The 16,314-nt window shown below is 39.4% G+C and overlaps 1 protein-coding gene across 2 annotated transcripts in view; it reads right to left on the bottom strand.

The window, feature by feature from the left end:
- Positions 1 to 16,314, bottom strand: part of ascc3 (activating signal cointegrator 1 complex subunit 3) — a 387,895-nt gene that overhangs the window by 129,830 nt on the left and 241,751 nt on the right. For both annotated transcript variants that reach the window (XM_072250313.1, XM_072250317.1), the window contains exons 27-30: positions 13,869 to 14,035; positions 11,320 to 11,465; positions 9,501 to 9,621; positions 992 to 1,134 (exon numbers count right to left, since the gene is read on the bottom strand). In XM_072250313.1, the coding sequence (XP_072106414.1) occupies positions 992 to 1,134; positions 9,501 to 9,621; positions 11,320 to 11,465; positions 13,869 to 14,035 (577 nt within the window). The remainder of the gene's footprint in view (positions 1 to 991; positions 1,135 to 9,500; positions 9,622 to 11,319; positions 11,466 to 13,868; positions 14,036 to 16,314) is intronic.

A 16,314-nucleotide genomic window follows, 5' to 3' on the forward strand; every position in this document is an offset into this window, starting at 1 on the left:
GTTCAGAAATTAAATCACCTGGTGCTATACCAGTACCACACCATTAAACCTGTATTTACCTGGAAATGAAATGCAATAATAATCATTTGTAAGCCATAATCTTATTTAACCTTTGCACATTTTTTGTGTCAGACTTGGCTTTCCACAAGCAATGCTCATTTTGGAGCATTGAAATAAATTCAAGTAGATTGAGGAGAGCCTAAATGTTGCACACTCCATGATAGCATAGTGATTAGGCTGATACCATTATAGCACAGAGTGTTGGAGTTCAGAGTTCAATTCCAGCACTATTTGTAATGAGTTTATATGCTCTCCCCACGACCGTGTGGGTTTCCCCCTTCAGTCTAAAGTCAGTTAGTAGAAGACAACAGTTAAATTGTCCTGTGATTAGGTAAGCGTTAAATAGGTGGGCTGTTGGGAAGCATGGTTTGTTGGTCCGGACGAGTCCGTTCCACTCTGTATCACCAAATAAATAAATAAATAAAATCTTACAGTAAAGCACTTGCTTGTTATTCCACCAAGGCTTCTTTACTTACTGTTGATTATTTATATTCTGTCCTAATTTCTGATCTCTGTGCTAGGTCCTAAGTTCTGAATTTCCCCCTACACTTCAATTCTCTGGTTCCCTTCTACCATATGATCAATGCCCCTTTGATTTCATACTGACCATAAAAGGAAACAGTGAGTTTACATATTCAACCGTTTTGACCAAATGTCTGTATCTGGGAATAGGCTTCTGCAGTCCTATCAATGCATGCATCTACATCTTCAGTCAAAGATAGATCAAATTAATAAGCCTGTTATTTTTCTATTAACACACTTAATTTGTTCAGCTTGGGCTGTTACACAAGTAGTTTAATGAGTTACTGATTTGGCAGGAGTCCACATTGCCACTTTGTTGACCTGGAAAACATCTATATTAATAAAAGAAATTTTTTTGAAAATCAAAATATCAACCAAACCAATTAGGGTTTCATGTAGAGCATTGTACCTCTCTCTCATCCATGTGCAGCCACTGTTTGGGGTCTTCCTCTGCTGCCAAAAAGGCTATCAAATCCAAAGCTGTGAGACGAGTCTGACGTCTGGAGGATACAAAGATCAGCACAGGCTTGGATGGAGAATGGCTCCGAATGGCTGTTAAGAAAAATAACTATTTGTAAATGCTTGACATCTAGTGACTTACTGGTGCCTTAGGAACAGCTGTGTTGATCAGTCCAACATAGATTTATTGTTCATTAGTGTTTAGTACTTTGCTATTGTCAGGCTGTAATTAATCAGAAGTGACAAGTCTGCCCTCTTCCTCAAATCAATACACACATTTATGTCATATAGCTAATAAGCTTAGCCATATAACTGTAATTAGTCTGACCTAAAATAATGTGCAAGTGTTAACAATGATAACATAACAGTTAAACTTTGAGAATTTATTTTTCCAGCTATTACTCCATCAATAGGAAGTGTACTCTCAAAGGAATTAATAACCACTTGTTAGTGAAATGAGATAAGCATGTCACATTTCATTTTTAAGACTTCACTTCTATGTTTCAATATTGTGCTTTGCTAAGCTGAGAACATACAGTCCAGCCAGGTTTGTGGTTATTATGGGAAATTTTGTTGCTCATATTTGGCAGTGCAATGGAGAACCCCAACAACAAAGGTCAGAGGAAAGCATCACTTGGAAATTGTGGCTCTTTACTCAAATACTTGATTTAAGGCATATTTGATATTATAAGTTGAACTTAAAACAATTTGTAAAAAGCGGGTGTGGATAACAAGCACAACAGATTTCAGATCTCTCACAATGAAAGAATGGTTATAGCAAACAACAAGACCATACATTCCACTATGTACATGCCAGCATGCTACAGTACTACAGCAACTGAATAAGAGGGAGCCCCTTCTCCATAGCCTTGCAAATATACATCACCAATATACTTATCTAATTCCCTCACAAAGGTCATGCTACAACCTGTCTCCAGTATATTGGCAGGAGATGCATTCCAGATTCATTTCTGTATTTGATAACTATGTCTGTCAAGCAGTGGTGCTATTTTCCTTTTTAATTAAGAGCGTGCATGTAAAAGGAAACTTCTGACTTCTAGACAGATATGAGATATTGCACACTTTCAGTGCTAATTCAATTTAGACTTATTTTAGGAACACAATAAAATAATTACAGTATAATTAAATGTTACCAGCTATGGATTATTTTTGTAAAAGTTAATTTACATTCTCATACTTGAAGCAATTTAAAATTTCTAATACAATGACTATGCACAAAGTTCTTTTCATATTTTGCAATCAATATCTATTCAAGTACATAACATTGGTAAACATCATCTACTATTAAAAGGAAAAATTATCATAGAACTGTTGACTTTTAAGACCATAAGACCGTAAGACAAAGGAGCAGAAGTCGGCCATTTGGCCCATAGAGTCTGCTCCGCCATTTTATCATGAGCTAATCCATTCTCCCATTTAGTTCCACTCCCCCGCCTTCTCACCATAACCTTTGATGCCCTGGCTACTCAGATACCTATCAATCTCTGCCTTAAATACACCCAATGACTTGGCCTCCACTACTGCCCGTGGCAACAAATTCCATAGATTCACCACCCTCTGACTAAAAAAATTTCTTCACCTTTCTGTTCTGAATGGGCGCCCTTCAATCCTTAAGTCATGCCCTCTCATACTAGTCTCCACCATCATGGGAAACAACTTTGCCACATCCACTCTGTCCATGCCTTTCAACATTCAAAATCTTTCTATGAGGTCCCCCCTCATTCTTCTAAACTCCAAGGAATACAGTCCAAGAGTGGACAAACGTTCCTCATATGTTAACCCTCTCATTCCTGGAATCATACCAGTGAATCTTCTCTGTACCCTCTCCAATGTCAGCACATCCTTTCTTAAATAAGGAGACCAAAACTGCCCACAGTACTCCAAGTGAGGTCTCCCCAGCGCCTTATAGAGCCTCAACATCACATCCCTGCTCCTATACTCTATTCCTCTAGAAATGAATGCCAACATTGCATTCGCCTTCTTCACTACTGACTCACCTGGAGGTTAACCTTACGGGTATCCTGTACAAGGACTCCCAAGTCCTGTTGCATCTCAGAACTTTGAATTCTTTCCCCATTTAAATAATAGTCAGCCCATTTATTTCTTCTGCCAAAGTGCATAACCATACACTTTCCAATATTGTATTTCATTTGCTACTTCTTTGCCCATTCTTCCAATCTATCCAAGTCTCTCTGCAGACTCTCTGTTTCCTCAGCACTGCTGGCCCCTCCACCTATCTTCGTATCGTCAGCAAACTTAGCCACAAAGCCATCTATTTCATAATCCAAATCGTTGATGTACAATGTAAAAAGAAGCGGCCCCAACACGGACCCCTGTGGAATACCACTGGTAATCGGCAGCCAACCAGAATAGGATCCCTTTATTTCCACTCTCTGTTTCCTGCCAATCAGCCAACGCTCTATCCACGTATGTAACTTTCCCGTAATTCCATGGGCTCTTATCTTGTTAAGTAGCCTCATGTGTGGCACCTTGTCAAATGCCTTCTGAAAATCCAAATATACAACAGCCACTAAATCTTCCTTGTCTAGCCTATTGGTTATTTCCTCAAAAAATTGTAATAGGTTTGTCAGGCAGGATTTTCCTTCAAGGAATCCATGCTGAGTTCTCCCTATCTTGTCATATGCCTCCAGGTACTTTGTAACCTCATCCTTGACAATCGACTCCAACAACTTCCCAACCACTGATGTCAAGCTAACAGGTCTATAATTTGCTTTTTGCTTCCTTGCCCCCTTCTTAAATAGCGGAGTGACATTTGCAAACTTCCAGTCCTCCGGAACCATGCCAGAATCTATCGACTTTTGAAAGATCATCTCTAATGCCTCTGCAATCTCCACAGCTACTTCCTTCAGAACAGGCGGGTGCATTCCATCTGGTCTGGGAGATTTATCAACTTTTAGACTATTCAGCTTCCTGAGTACTTTCTCTGTCATAATTGTGACTGCGCACACTTCTCTTCCCTGCCACCCTTGAGTGTCCAGTATACTGCTGATGTCTTCCTCAGTGAAGACTGATGCAAAATACTTGTTCAGTTCCTCCGCCATCTCCTTATCTCCCATTACAATTTCTCCAGCATCATTTTCTATCGGTCCTATATCTACTTTCACCTGTCTTTTACTCTTTATATACTTGAAAAAGCTTTTAGTATCCTCTTTGATATTATTTGTAGCTTCCTTTCATAGTTAATCTTTTCCCTCTTAATGACCTTCCTAGTTTCCTTTTGCAAGGTTTTAAAAACGTCCCAATCCTCTGTCTTCCCCACTAATTTTTGCTTCCTTGTATGCCCTCTCCTTTGCTTTAACTTTGGCTTTGACTTCTCTTGTCAACCACGGTTGCATCCTTTTTCCATTCAAAAATTTCATCTTTCTTGGAATATACCTTGCACCTTCCTCTCTTCTCGCATAAACTCCAGCCACTGCTGCTCTGCCGTCTTTCTCACCAGTGTCCCTTTCCAGTCAACTTTGGCCAGTTCCCCTCTCATGCCACTGTAATTTCCTTTACTCCACTGAAATACCGACACATCAGATTTTGGCTTCTCTTTTTCAAATTTCACAGTGAACTCAATCATGTTATGATCACTGTCTCCTAAGGGTTCCTTCACCTCAATCTCTCTAATCACTTCCGGTTCATTATACAATACCCAATCCAGTACAGCCGATCCCCTAGTGGGCTCAACAACAAGCTGTTCTAAAAAGCCATCTCGCAGACATTCTACAAATTCTCTCTCGAGATCCAGTGCCGACCTGATTTTCCCAATCCACTCGCATGTTAAAATCCCCCATAATTATCATAGCACTGCCCTTCTGACAAGATAGATAGAACTGAGGCAAAAAGACCCTAATAGGTGTTATCTACAGGCCCCCAAACAGTAGCATGGATATTGGGTTCAAGTTGAATAGGGAGTTAACAATGGCATGTGGCAAAGGAAATGTCGCAGTAGTTATGGGGGATTTCAACATGCAGGTGAACTGGGAAAATCAGGTTGGTACTGGACCCCAGGATAGGTAGTTTGTAGAGTGCCTACGGGATACATCTTTGGAGCAGCTTTTACGAGAGCCGACCAGGGATAAGGCTATTCTGGATTTAGTGTTGTGCAATGAACAGGATTTGATAAGTGATTTTGAAGTAAAGCAGCCATTAGGAGGTAGTGACCATAATATGATAAGTTTTTATCTGCAAGTTGAGAGCGATAAGGGCAGATCAGAAGTGTCAGTATTGCAGTTGAACAAAGGAGACTATGGAGCCATGAGGGAGGAGCTGGCCAAATTTGACTGGTTGGATATCCTAGCAGAAAAGACAGTGGAACAGAAATGGCAGGTATTCTTGGGAATAATGCACAAGGTGCAAAATCAGTTCATCCCCCGGAGAAGGAAGGATTCAAAGGGGGAAAGTGGCCACAGTGGTTGACAAAGGAAGTCAGAGATAGCATAGCATTACAAAAAGAAGTATAATAGAGCTAAGGTGAGTGGGAAGACGGATGATTGGGAAATTTTTAAGGAGCAACAGAACTTAACTAAAAAGGCAATACGGGGAGAAAAAATGAGGTATGAATGCAAGCTAGCTAAGAATATAAAGGAGGATAGCAAAAGTTTTTTTAGGTATGTGAAGGGAAGGAAGATAGTTAAGAACAATGTTGGGCCCTTGAAGAATGAATTGGGAGAAATTGTTATGGGAAACAGAGAAATGTCAGACGAATTTAATAAGTACTTAGGATCTGTCTTCACTAGGGAAGACACAAGCAATCTCCCAGATGTATGGATGGGCCAAGGACATAGGGTAACAGAGGAACTGAAGCAGATTGACATTACAAAGGAAACGGTGATGAGTAGACTGATGGGACTGAAGGCTAACAAATCCCCAGGTCCAGATGGTCTGCATCCTAGGGTACTAAAGGAGGTGGCTCTGAAATTGCGGATGCATTGGTGATCATTTTCCAATGTTCCTTAGATTCAGAATCAGTTCCTGAGGATTGGCGAATGGCTAATGTTATCCCACTTTTTAAGAAAGGAGGGAGGGAGAAAACAGAGAGCTATCGCCCTGTTAGCCTAACATCAGGAGTGGGGAAGATGCTAGAGTCCATTATTAAAGATGAAATAGTGGCATATCTTGATAGCAGTGATAAGATTGGGCCAAGCCAGCATGGATTTACCAAGGGCAAATCATACTTGACTAATCTATTGGAGTTTTTTGAGGATGTAACCAGGAAGATAGATGCGGGAGATCCAGTGGATGCGGTGTACCTTGACTTTCAGAAGGCATTTGATAAGGTACCACATAGGAAATTGGTGGGTAAAATCAGAGCTGATGGCATTGGGGGGAGGATATTGACATGGATAGAAAACTGGTTGGCAGATAGAAAGCAAAGGGTAGCAGTGAATGGGTGTTTCTCGGAATGGCAGGTGGTGACTAGTGGGGTGCCACAGGGCTCGGCATTGGGACCACAGCTGCTTATGATTTACGTCAATGATTTAGAGGAAGGCATTATGAATAACATCAGCAGGTTTGCTGATGATATTAAGCTGGGTGGCAGTGTGACATGTGATGAGGATGTTAGGAGAATTCAAGGTGACTTGGATAGGCTGGGTGAGTGGGCAGAAACTTGGCAGATGGCATTTAATGTGAATAAGTGTGAGGTTATTCACTTTGGGCGCAAGAACAGGAACGCAGATTATTATCTGAACGGTGTGGAGTTAGGTAAGGGAGAAATACAAAGAGATCTAGGAGTACTTGTTCGTTAGTCTCTGAAGGTGAATGAGCAAGTGCAGCAGGCAGTAAAAAAAAGGCTAGTGGAATGATGGCCTTTATTACAAAGGGAATTGAGTACAAGAGCAAGGAAATCCTTTTGCATTTGTACAGGGCCCTGGTGAGACCACACCTGGAGTATTGTGTGCAGTTTTGGTCTCCAGGGTTAAGGAAGGACATCCTGGCTGTGGAGGAGGTGCAGCGTAGGTTCACTAGGTTAATTCCTGGGATGTCCGGACTGTCTTACGCAGAGAGGTTAGAGAGACTGGGCTTGTACACGCTGGAATTAAGGAGATTGAGGGGGGATCTGATTGAGACATATAAGATTATTAAGGGATTGGACAAGATAGAGGCAGGAAATATGTTCCAGATGCTGGGAGAGTCCAGTACCAGAGGGCATGGTTTAAGAATAAGGGGTAGGTCATTTAGGACAGAGTTGAGGAGGAACTTCTTCCCCCAGAGAGTAGTGGAGGTGTGGAACGCGCTGCCTCAGAAGGCAGTGGAGGCCAATTCTCTGGATGATTTCAAGAAGGAGCTAGATAGGCATCTTATGGATAGGGGAATCAAGGGTTATGGGGACAAGGCAGGAACCGGATATTGATAGTAGATGATCAGCCATGATCTCAGAATGGCGGTGCAGGTTCAACGGGCTGAATGGTCTACTTCTGCACCTATTGTCTATTGTCTAAGCCTTTTCTATTTCCTGTTGTAATTTGTAGTCCACATCTCTGCAGCTGTTTGGAGGCCTATAAATAACTGCCATCAGGATTCTTTTACCACTGCGATTTCTTAGCTCAACCGATAAAGATTCTGCACCTTCCGATCCTATATCAGCTCTTTCTAATGATTTAATATCATTTCTTACCAATAAAGCCACACCTCCCCCTCTGCCTACCTTCCTATCCTTCCGACACACCGTGTATGCTTGGACATTCTCAGTGATGGCCAGAATATCATACCTGCCAATCTGTAGCTGTACGAAAAGATCACCCACCTTATTCCTTATGCTGCGTGCATTTCAGTATAACACCTTAAGACCAGTATTTGGTACTTCTCGCTTTGATTTCACTGCAACTTTATTGCACTGCAACTCATCCCAATGGCTACAAATTTGCCCCATCACCTGCCTGTCTTTCCTGACATTTTTACTGCTCACTATCTTAGGTTTATTCCTGTTTTCCCCTTCCTCCGCTCTGTCATTCCAGTTCCCGTACCCCTGCCAAATTAGTCTAAACCCTCCCTAACAGCTCTATTAAACTTTCCTGCCAGGATATCGGTCCCCTTCGGGTTCAGGTGTAACCTGTCCTTTTTGAACAGCTCATACTTCCCCCAGAAGAGATCCCAATTATCCAAGAATCTGAAGCCCTGCCCCCTGCACCAGTCTCTCAGCCACGCATTCATCTGCCTGATCCTACTATTCTTGCCCTCGCTAGCACGTGGCACAGCTAGCAATCCCGAGATTACTACCCTGGAGGTCCTGCTTCTCAGCTTCTTTCCTAACTCCCAGAAATCTCTCTTCAGGACCTCCTCCTTTGTCCTATCCATGTCTTGGTTTTAATTTCTAGTCTTATCAGAAGCTGACGAATTCATGGTCAGTTAAAACTGCAGCACAGTACAATATAGCACTTAGTGGTCCACAATGATATGCAGTTTAGCTGAACAGAAACAGATAGATTTAGACTCATAAAATCAAGGAGCAGAAATAGGCCATTCAGCCCATTGCGTATGATCCACCAATCATGGCTGATTTATTTTCCCTCTCAACATCATTCTCCTGCCTGTTCCCACAACCTTGAATACTTTTACTGATCAAGAACCTATCAACTTTCACTTTAAATATACACAATGACTTTACCTCCACAACCAACTGCGGCAATGAATTCCATATATTTATCACACTTTGGTGAAAGAAATCCCTCCTCATCTCTGCTCTACAGTGACATTTTCTGTTCTAAAACTGTGCTCTCTCATCTTAGACTCTCTCAATAATGGAAACCTATTCTCTATGTCCACTCTATCTGGCCTTTCAATATTTGGTAGATTTCATTGAGGTTCCCCCTCCTTCTTCTAAACTCCAGCGAATACAGGCCCAGAGCCATCAAACATGCCTCATACATTAACCTGTTCATTACCGCCACTCCAGAGAAAACATCCCAAGTTTGTCTAACATTTCTTGAGAACTGGTTGACACTCTCATATCTTAGTACTCTGACACTAGAAAAGCTATCAACGCGATCCCTATACAGATTCACTACCTTCTGGCTTAAGAAATGTCCTCTTGATCTCTGTTTGAAATGGATGCTCATCTATTCTGAGGCTATGCCCTCTGGTCCCAAACACCCCATTATAGGAAACATCCTCCCCACTTCCACTCTATCTCGGCCTTTCAATATTCAGTAGGTTTCAATGAAATCCCCTCTCATTCTTCTAAATTCCAGCAAGTACAGGCCCAGAATGATCAAACGCTATGCCTATATTAACCTGTTCATTTCCAGAATCATTCTTGTGAACCTCCTCTGTACCCTCTCTAAGGCCAGTACACCTTTTCTTATATATGGGCCCAAAACTGTGATCTGACCAATGCCTTATAAAGCCTCAGCATGGAATCCTTGCTCTTACTTAAGGAGAGATTACACATTTCAAAAGATTCCTCTTGATTTTTAAATTTAACAATTCACCTTGGAATGTTGGTTTGTTCATAGTGGCCATGCGAGGGCAGTAATGCTGGCCCGGGAAGCCTTGAATGTGCACTTCAAGAGGAACTGGACGAACGGAAGGTCTGAAGTTAAATAATCCATTCTAAATTAAATATAAAAATAAACCATATTATTTAAACATACCTCAAAGCATTATCATTTTGTTTCATCATTCTGTCTACCTTAAGAGTGAATGATACCTTGCCATTTAATGTAAAATAAAAAGAATGATATACCATAACGACAATTTGTCTTTCCTTCAAAGCTAGTTCACAAAAAAAGTAGGATAATGCATTGTATATTCTATGCTGGAAGGGCAGTTCTGATGCAAGGTTAATAAGGTGGAATAGTGACTTTGTTTTTCTCTCCAGAGAAGCTACCAGATCGACTGTATTTCATGCATTTTATTTTATTTCAGGACGTCCCTTTAGGACTGAGAGATTCAATACCTTGGGAAGCATATGCAGTATTATAGTTGCCAGCCAGATCTATAGATTCATCAGGGATATTGGAGAAGAAGAAAAAAAACACTCATGGTTGTTGCTGCTCATTTCTATCAAGGGGATAATACTTGTACACCTGTGTGTATATATGCATTGTGTGCAGACATATACAGTACCAGGTGACAAACGTAAAAGTCTATTGGGATTAACCTTACAGACAAATGCTCTTCTAGACTCATGCACAAATATGTTGATTACTTGCAGAGAGCAATGCAGTAGTGTCAGACGTGGAGAGGAAAAGAAGCAAAGAAACTGGAACAATTTTTGCAAGCTCCAAAGTAATTATCCATAAAGTAAAAGTTCATCATGCAATACTGCACATCATTTAAAAGGAAAAATGGGACACACTCTGTATCTTTAGTAGGTATAAATTCATCAGTAACTGAATGAACTTACTCCTATAAATGCAATGAATTATTACACAAAATAAGTAACCACATTTTCTCCTCAAGTATTGAGCTTTTACTTAAGTTTCTCTAGCCAGAATTTAAGAGCTTTACAGAAAAAACTGAAAAAAAAAGGACTGAATCCTGGGGAAGAAATGGATAGGGAGTTCAAACTTCAGGATCATCTGCAATGTTAGAAATATGCACTGTAAGAAACTCACACAGGACTGATCATTTAATGCTTGATTTTTTGTAGGAATTGGGAGCTAATGCAAGTAGTGATGACAGCCATGATGGGCAAGCAGGGCAATATGCAGATAATTGGAATTTTAGCAAGCTGACATATGGAGATGGAATGAAATCAATTTTAGAGTTATTAAAACATTAAGTAAAAGTTTTGATAGAAAAATGGCTGAAGTCAGAGAATGACCAGAGTTTTATGTACTTGCTATTTTCAGATCCCACAGATGCATCAATCTAGGTGCATTAATAGGCTTGTCGTGTAAAAAAAATTATAAAAGCTGTGTCATCTTGTAATCACTAGTCTCTATAAGCATTTCCTTAGTATATCCTACTATATTTTTGTACTAAGAAAAAAATTAATGTTGCAGGAGCTTCAAAATGACAGAAGGCAATATAGTATTAAATATGAAATGAGTTATAGAGCTTTGTTTAATGATACAAGTGGTTATTCAAATGTGCATTGTTACTGCTCATTGAAATTCACCATCAGCTGTGTAGACAAAAGGCAAATCCTTTCATCACTGTCAGCTGTAGCTTACAAACTGCTGATTGGATTCTGCAATGTACGATTAAACAGTATGTGCTTCCGAAGTGCATAGACACAAATAATCCATTTGGTATCAACCCATTATCTGCAATTACTCCTCATGGTCTAATTATTTTCCTTACCTGTTGGATACCCAACCAGTCAGCCAAATCCTTTGCATTTGCTAGTGCAGTGGAGAGTCCTACTATCCTGACAGGGTTTTCAGTGTGCGAAGAGATGAAGTTAGTTCTGGACACAATTACTTCTAGCACAGGACCTCTTTCATCCCCTGCAAATAAACACAATACATTGCTTTTAAATATTAATCTTGCTTAACAAGAAAGACATAAAATCGTTTTAGATCTGAGACAGGAAGTTCAATACACAAACAGAATAACAAATTTTGCAATGTGCATAATGCATATTATTTATGAAACAAAACCATAAGACATAGGAGCAGAATTACACCATTCAGTCCATTGAGTTTGCTCTATCATGACTAACTTATTGTCCCCTCAATCCCTTTATCATGCCTTTTCTCTGTAACCTTTGATGCTTTGACTAATGAAAAATGAAACAACCTCCTCTTTAAATCTACTCAATGATTTGGCCTCCACAGCCGTCCATGTCAAAGAATTCCACCGATTCACCATCCTCTGACAAAAGAAATTCTTTCTTCATATTTCATCTTCGTATGGCATTTTTAGTTGATTTCCATTGTTTTTAAAAATTTTCTCTAATCCTCTAATTTCCCATTAATTTTGCTATATTACATTTTAATGTTGCCTCTGATTTCCCCTTTCACTCACAATTGCCTCATCCTCCTTTTAGAATATTTTTCAGCTTTGGGATGTATATATCCTGTGCCTTCCAAATTGTCTCCAGAAACTCCAGCCATTGCTGTTCTGCCATTATCCCTGATAGTGTCCCTTTCCAGTAAATTTTGGTCAGCTCCTCTCTCATGCCTCTGTAATTCTCGTTACTCCACTGTAATAATGATACATCTGACTTTATCTTCACCAGGATGAATTCTGTCATATTATAATCATTGCTGCCTAAGGACTTCTTTACGTTAAGCTCCCTGGTTCCTTAAGGTTGGGGGTGGTAATGGGGTCAAGCTCCCACTACCTATTAAATGCTCCAAATGGCCTCTGACAACCAAGTCCAGCACCTGTCCTTCACATGTGGCTTAGCTTCTAAGCCCGGCAGAACCATTTCTACTGACAGGAGAAGGGGAAAAGGTGCTGAATTATACTCTTTCTTAATTCTTCAGATCCCAGAAAGAAAGGTTTTCTCCTTTGTTTTTGTTTTTGTAGTAAAACTGGATTTGTACCCCACTATGTATTTAAACCCAGTGCCTGGGGCTTAACTCTGGGTCATCTCAGTGAGGAAAATAATTTTCAAGCACATGCTGCCGGTGAAGATGCAGCAGGTCCTGGTACTGAGCATCTTGGTGCCAAGAAAATCAACTGCTTAATAATTTTTTCCTGGTATTATATAACTGAAAATCTTTCCTTCCCCTAGTGTTAAATGTTGTGACACCATTTCTGAGTCATTTAATATCATTCAGTGAATTTCTCTGGGTGCCTGTCACCATTTCCACAGGAGGGAAGCACAGGATAATTTCGCTCCTAATATACTACCCCTTTTAGAGTATGTGGGGGAGCTTGGATCATGCTGTTGAGGAGTGAACATCTTTGAGCAACCCAGAACAATATGATCCAGTACAACACTAGTCTGGAATGGTTGACATGAGTAAATTGCTTCCCTTTCAGTTCTTCATTACCATTATTACCCCTGCATCAGAGCCTATGAAAGACCACCCCTATCAAAACCCCACATTGGATCTCCAAGGCACATCTTGACTGTGTGAACCCCAAAGTCTAAGGTATTAATGTTCCAATTTGACAAGCAATCATTTCAACTTTAACACCCATTGATATCAACACATCATTTCACTTCCTCTCTACTACTAACCCCCTTGGTCATCAGCTTGAATTTAGAAGCCATGCTGCTCATGATACCCTAATGCCTAAATCTGGAGAAATCTCATATCACCTATTGGGTGTACAGTATGCTGCATGCAGCCTGTGAACTTCTGATGTTGCACAATGTTATTTAATTCCAGATAGTTCTACACAAATCGTCCAAGAAATTTTTACTTCATCACCAGTTTTCTGCCCTCATGATCAAACTGTTAATTTTATTGTGCATTGATTTTAATTTTAATCATAGAGTTGTGAGTATAGAATCAAAAAATTTCAATTTTTGTAGAAGCTTTATAATGTAGATCCAAGGAGAATAAACTTATAATTTAAATTTATAAACACTAATATGGACAGCATAATGTTCTTGAAAATTCAAGTTACATTGCTCAGATGGATAAGCTTTCAAGAATTACTTCTGTACCCATGTATTGTAGTGCTCACAACAGTGTTACCAGAGGCCTGCCTGGAAACCACTTGGCTGTTTTCTCATTACGATGCATATATTCTTTTTGGAAAAAAAGGATCACATAAAGAAAAGATATGTGAGGTTATTGTAGCATGCTTATAGAAGAAGCACATGGCAAAACTAACATTTTATGTAGGAAATGAAAACAATGGGATGACAGTTACAGAACAGAAAGGAATATAATATACAGAATTATCGATGTCAATGTATCTAAATCCATTGTATATTCAATAATTACCTAGTAAATGGATCTCGTCTATGATGAGGATAGCCACTTTTTGGACATAACTTCTATTCTGCCAACTTCTGCTGATGCCATCCCATTTCTCTGGGGTTGTGACAATGAGATCTGCTTCTTTGATTGCCTTCATATCTGGAGTCACATCCCCAGTCAATTCCACTACACTAAAGAAAAATATACATTAAGCATAAGATGTGAATAATACGGAATGTATTTTTTTTGAACGGCTATAGATTACTAAATAACTTGATGCTTTTCACAAACATAAAGAGGGAATAGATATTAAATGGAGATGTGTAACTGGAGATTATATTCTTTCTTAATTCCTCTGCATTTGAAGCAAAGTTCTTCAGAACTTACGTAACTTGGCATTACATTGAAGATTTAGGAAAGTTGCACTGGACTCAGTTGAACAAAAACACTGGATCATTTGGCTTCTTATAGCTATTCTGACATTTAGTATGATTACGGAAGATCATCTACCACAATGCCACTTTCTTGTGTCCTTTGACTCCCCTAACATCCAAACTTATCAATTTCCAACTTGAAAATGTTCAGAAACAGCCTCCACAGCTTTCTGGGGTAGAGAGTTCCACAGCAACACTACTATCTGGGTGAAAAAATTTCTTTTCATCTTTAATCTCATGTATAGCTTCCTATTTTACAGCTGTGAATCCTGGTTCTAGAGATTCCAATCATGGGAAACATTATTCCTGGATCTATCCTGTCAAATTCTATAAGAAGTTTGCATGTTTCTATCAGATTATGCCACTGATCCATTTAATAACTCCTCAATGGACAGAAGTCTCCACATGCAAGAAACCAGGCTAATTTATATCACAAATCTATTCTTTCTTAGGGATCAGACTTATACACAATATTCTCAGGTTAGGTTTCAACAGAGCCTTATATAGTTGCAGTAAGCTATCAGTTCACACCAAAAAAAATCACACGGTTAGCATCCTGTGTGCCAATATGCTAACTTTGTGATTTGTGTACTTCTGAACAGCAAAGCAAGACCTTTCAACATTTCACCACTAAAAAAAAATACATTCTATAAGAAGATTCTTTTTCCACCAAGATGATGACCTCACAAATTTCTTTCTTTTTTATTAATTTTTTAAATGAATTTCTACATTGGAAGAAAAAAAAAACACCAACAAAAAGGAGACTTATACAGTGCAAAACCAACGTGTCTGATGTACAATTGACAACGGTAAAGAAAAAGCACCCAAAATAAAATCACATAAAGTTAGTTTCCACCCCACCTTCCAACTACGCACTCCAAGCCAACCATTACGATATAAAGAAAAGCTAACCAGAGCTTTTGTTGCCACAGAGCTGTGAAGGTCAAAAAAAAGTGTATTGCCTACTACCTAAACTATATTTCACATCATAACAAAAACACCCAAAGAGTTAACCAGAAAAGAAAGCTGGATGTAAAACACTGAAAAAAAAGGAAGATAAACCTTTAATCTGAAGAGGAGTTATGAGTGAGAATAATCAAGAAAAGGTCCCCACACCTTATGGAACTTTATGTCCGAATTAAGAAGTGAAAAATGAATCTTTTCAAGGTCTAAGCATTAGGGTTAGGGTTAGGGTTAGCCATTCAGCATGAGTGGGTGGGGCAACATCTCTCCACCCAGAACTAAATGTCTAGCCAAAAGAGAGGCAAAAGACAATGTTCGCTGTTTAGTTGGACTCAAACATTTGTCAACTTCACCCAAGATGCTAAAAAGAGCAATCAAAGGGTTAGGTTCTAAATGGCAATTAAGGATATGGGATAAAGTTAAAACGACATCTCTCCAAAATTTCTCCAAACTGGGACAAGCCCAACACGTGGGTAAGAGAAGACTCGCCCACTATACACTTGTCACAAAAGGGACTAATATCAGAATAGAACCGCGATAATTTGGCTTTAGACAAACGAGCCCTATGTACAACCTTGAACTGCAAAAGGCAGTGGCGAGCACAGAAAGAGGTTGAGTTAACTGACTTAAGAATTGAATTCCAAACCTCGTCGGTCAGAGAAATACTTAAATCATGCTCCCAGGTAGTTCTAATTTTATCAAAGGGGGCACGCCTCAAGGTCGCTAACTTACCACGAACAGTAGATATTAGATTTTTATCCAATGGGTTTATACAAAGAAACAAGTCCACAACATTTTTCCCGGGCATCTCAGGAAAATTTGGTATTAAAGGGTTAATAAAATGTCTAATTTGAAGATATCTAAAGAAATGAGTATTAGCTAGGTTAAACTTTGCAGACTGTTGTTCAAAAGTTGCAAAACAATTGTATATGAAAAGATCTTCAAAAAGAAAAAAGAAAAACAATTCCACCAAAATGTATTAAGCTTAACTCAAAATAATAGTCCAAAAGAAAAGATATGAACCAAGAAACACATACACAAACTTTACCTAGTAACCTACCTGCGAGAAACTA

Source organism: Mobula birostris, chromosome 2 (genome assembly GCF_030028105.1).
Source record: "Mobula birostris isolate sMobBir1 chromosome 2, sMobBir1.hap1, whole genome shotgun sequence".
NCBI lineage: Eukaryota > Metazoa > Chordata > Chondrichthyes > Myliobatiformes > Myliobatidae > Mobula > Mobula birostris.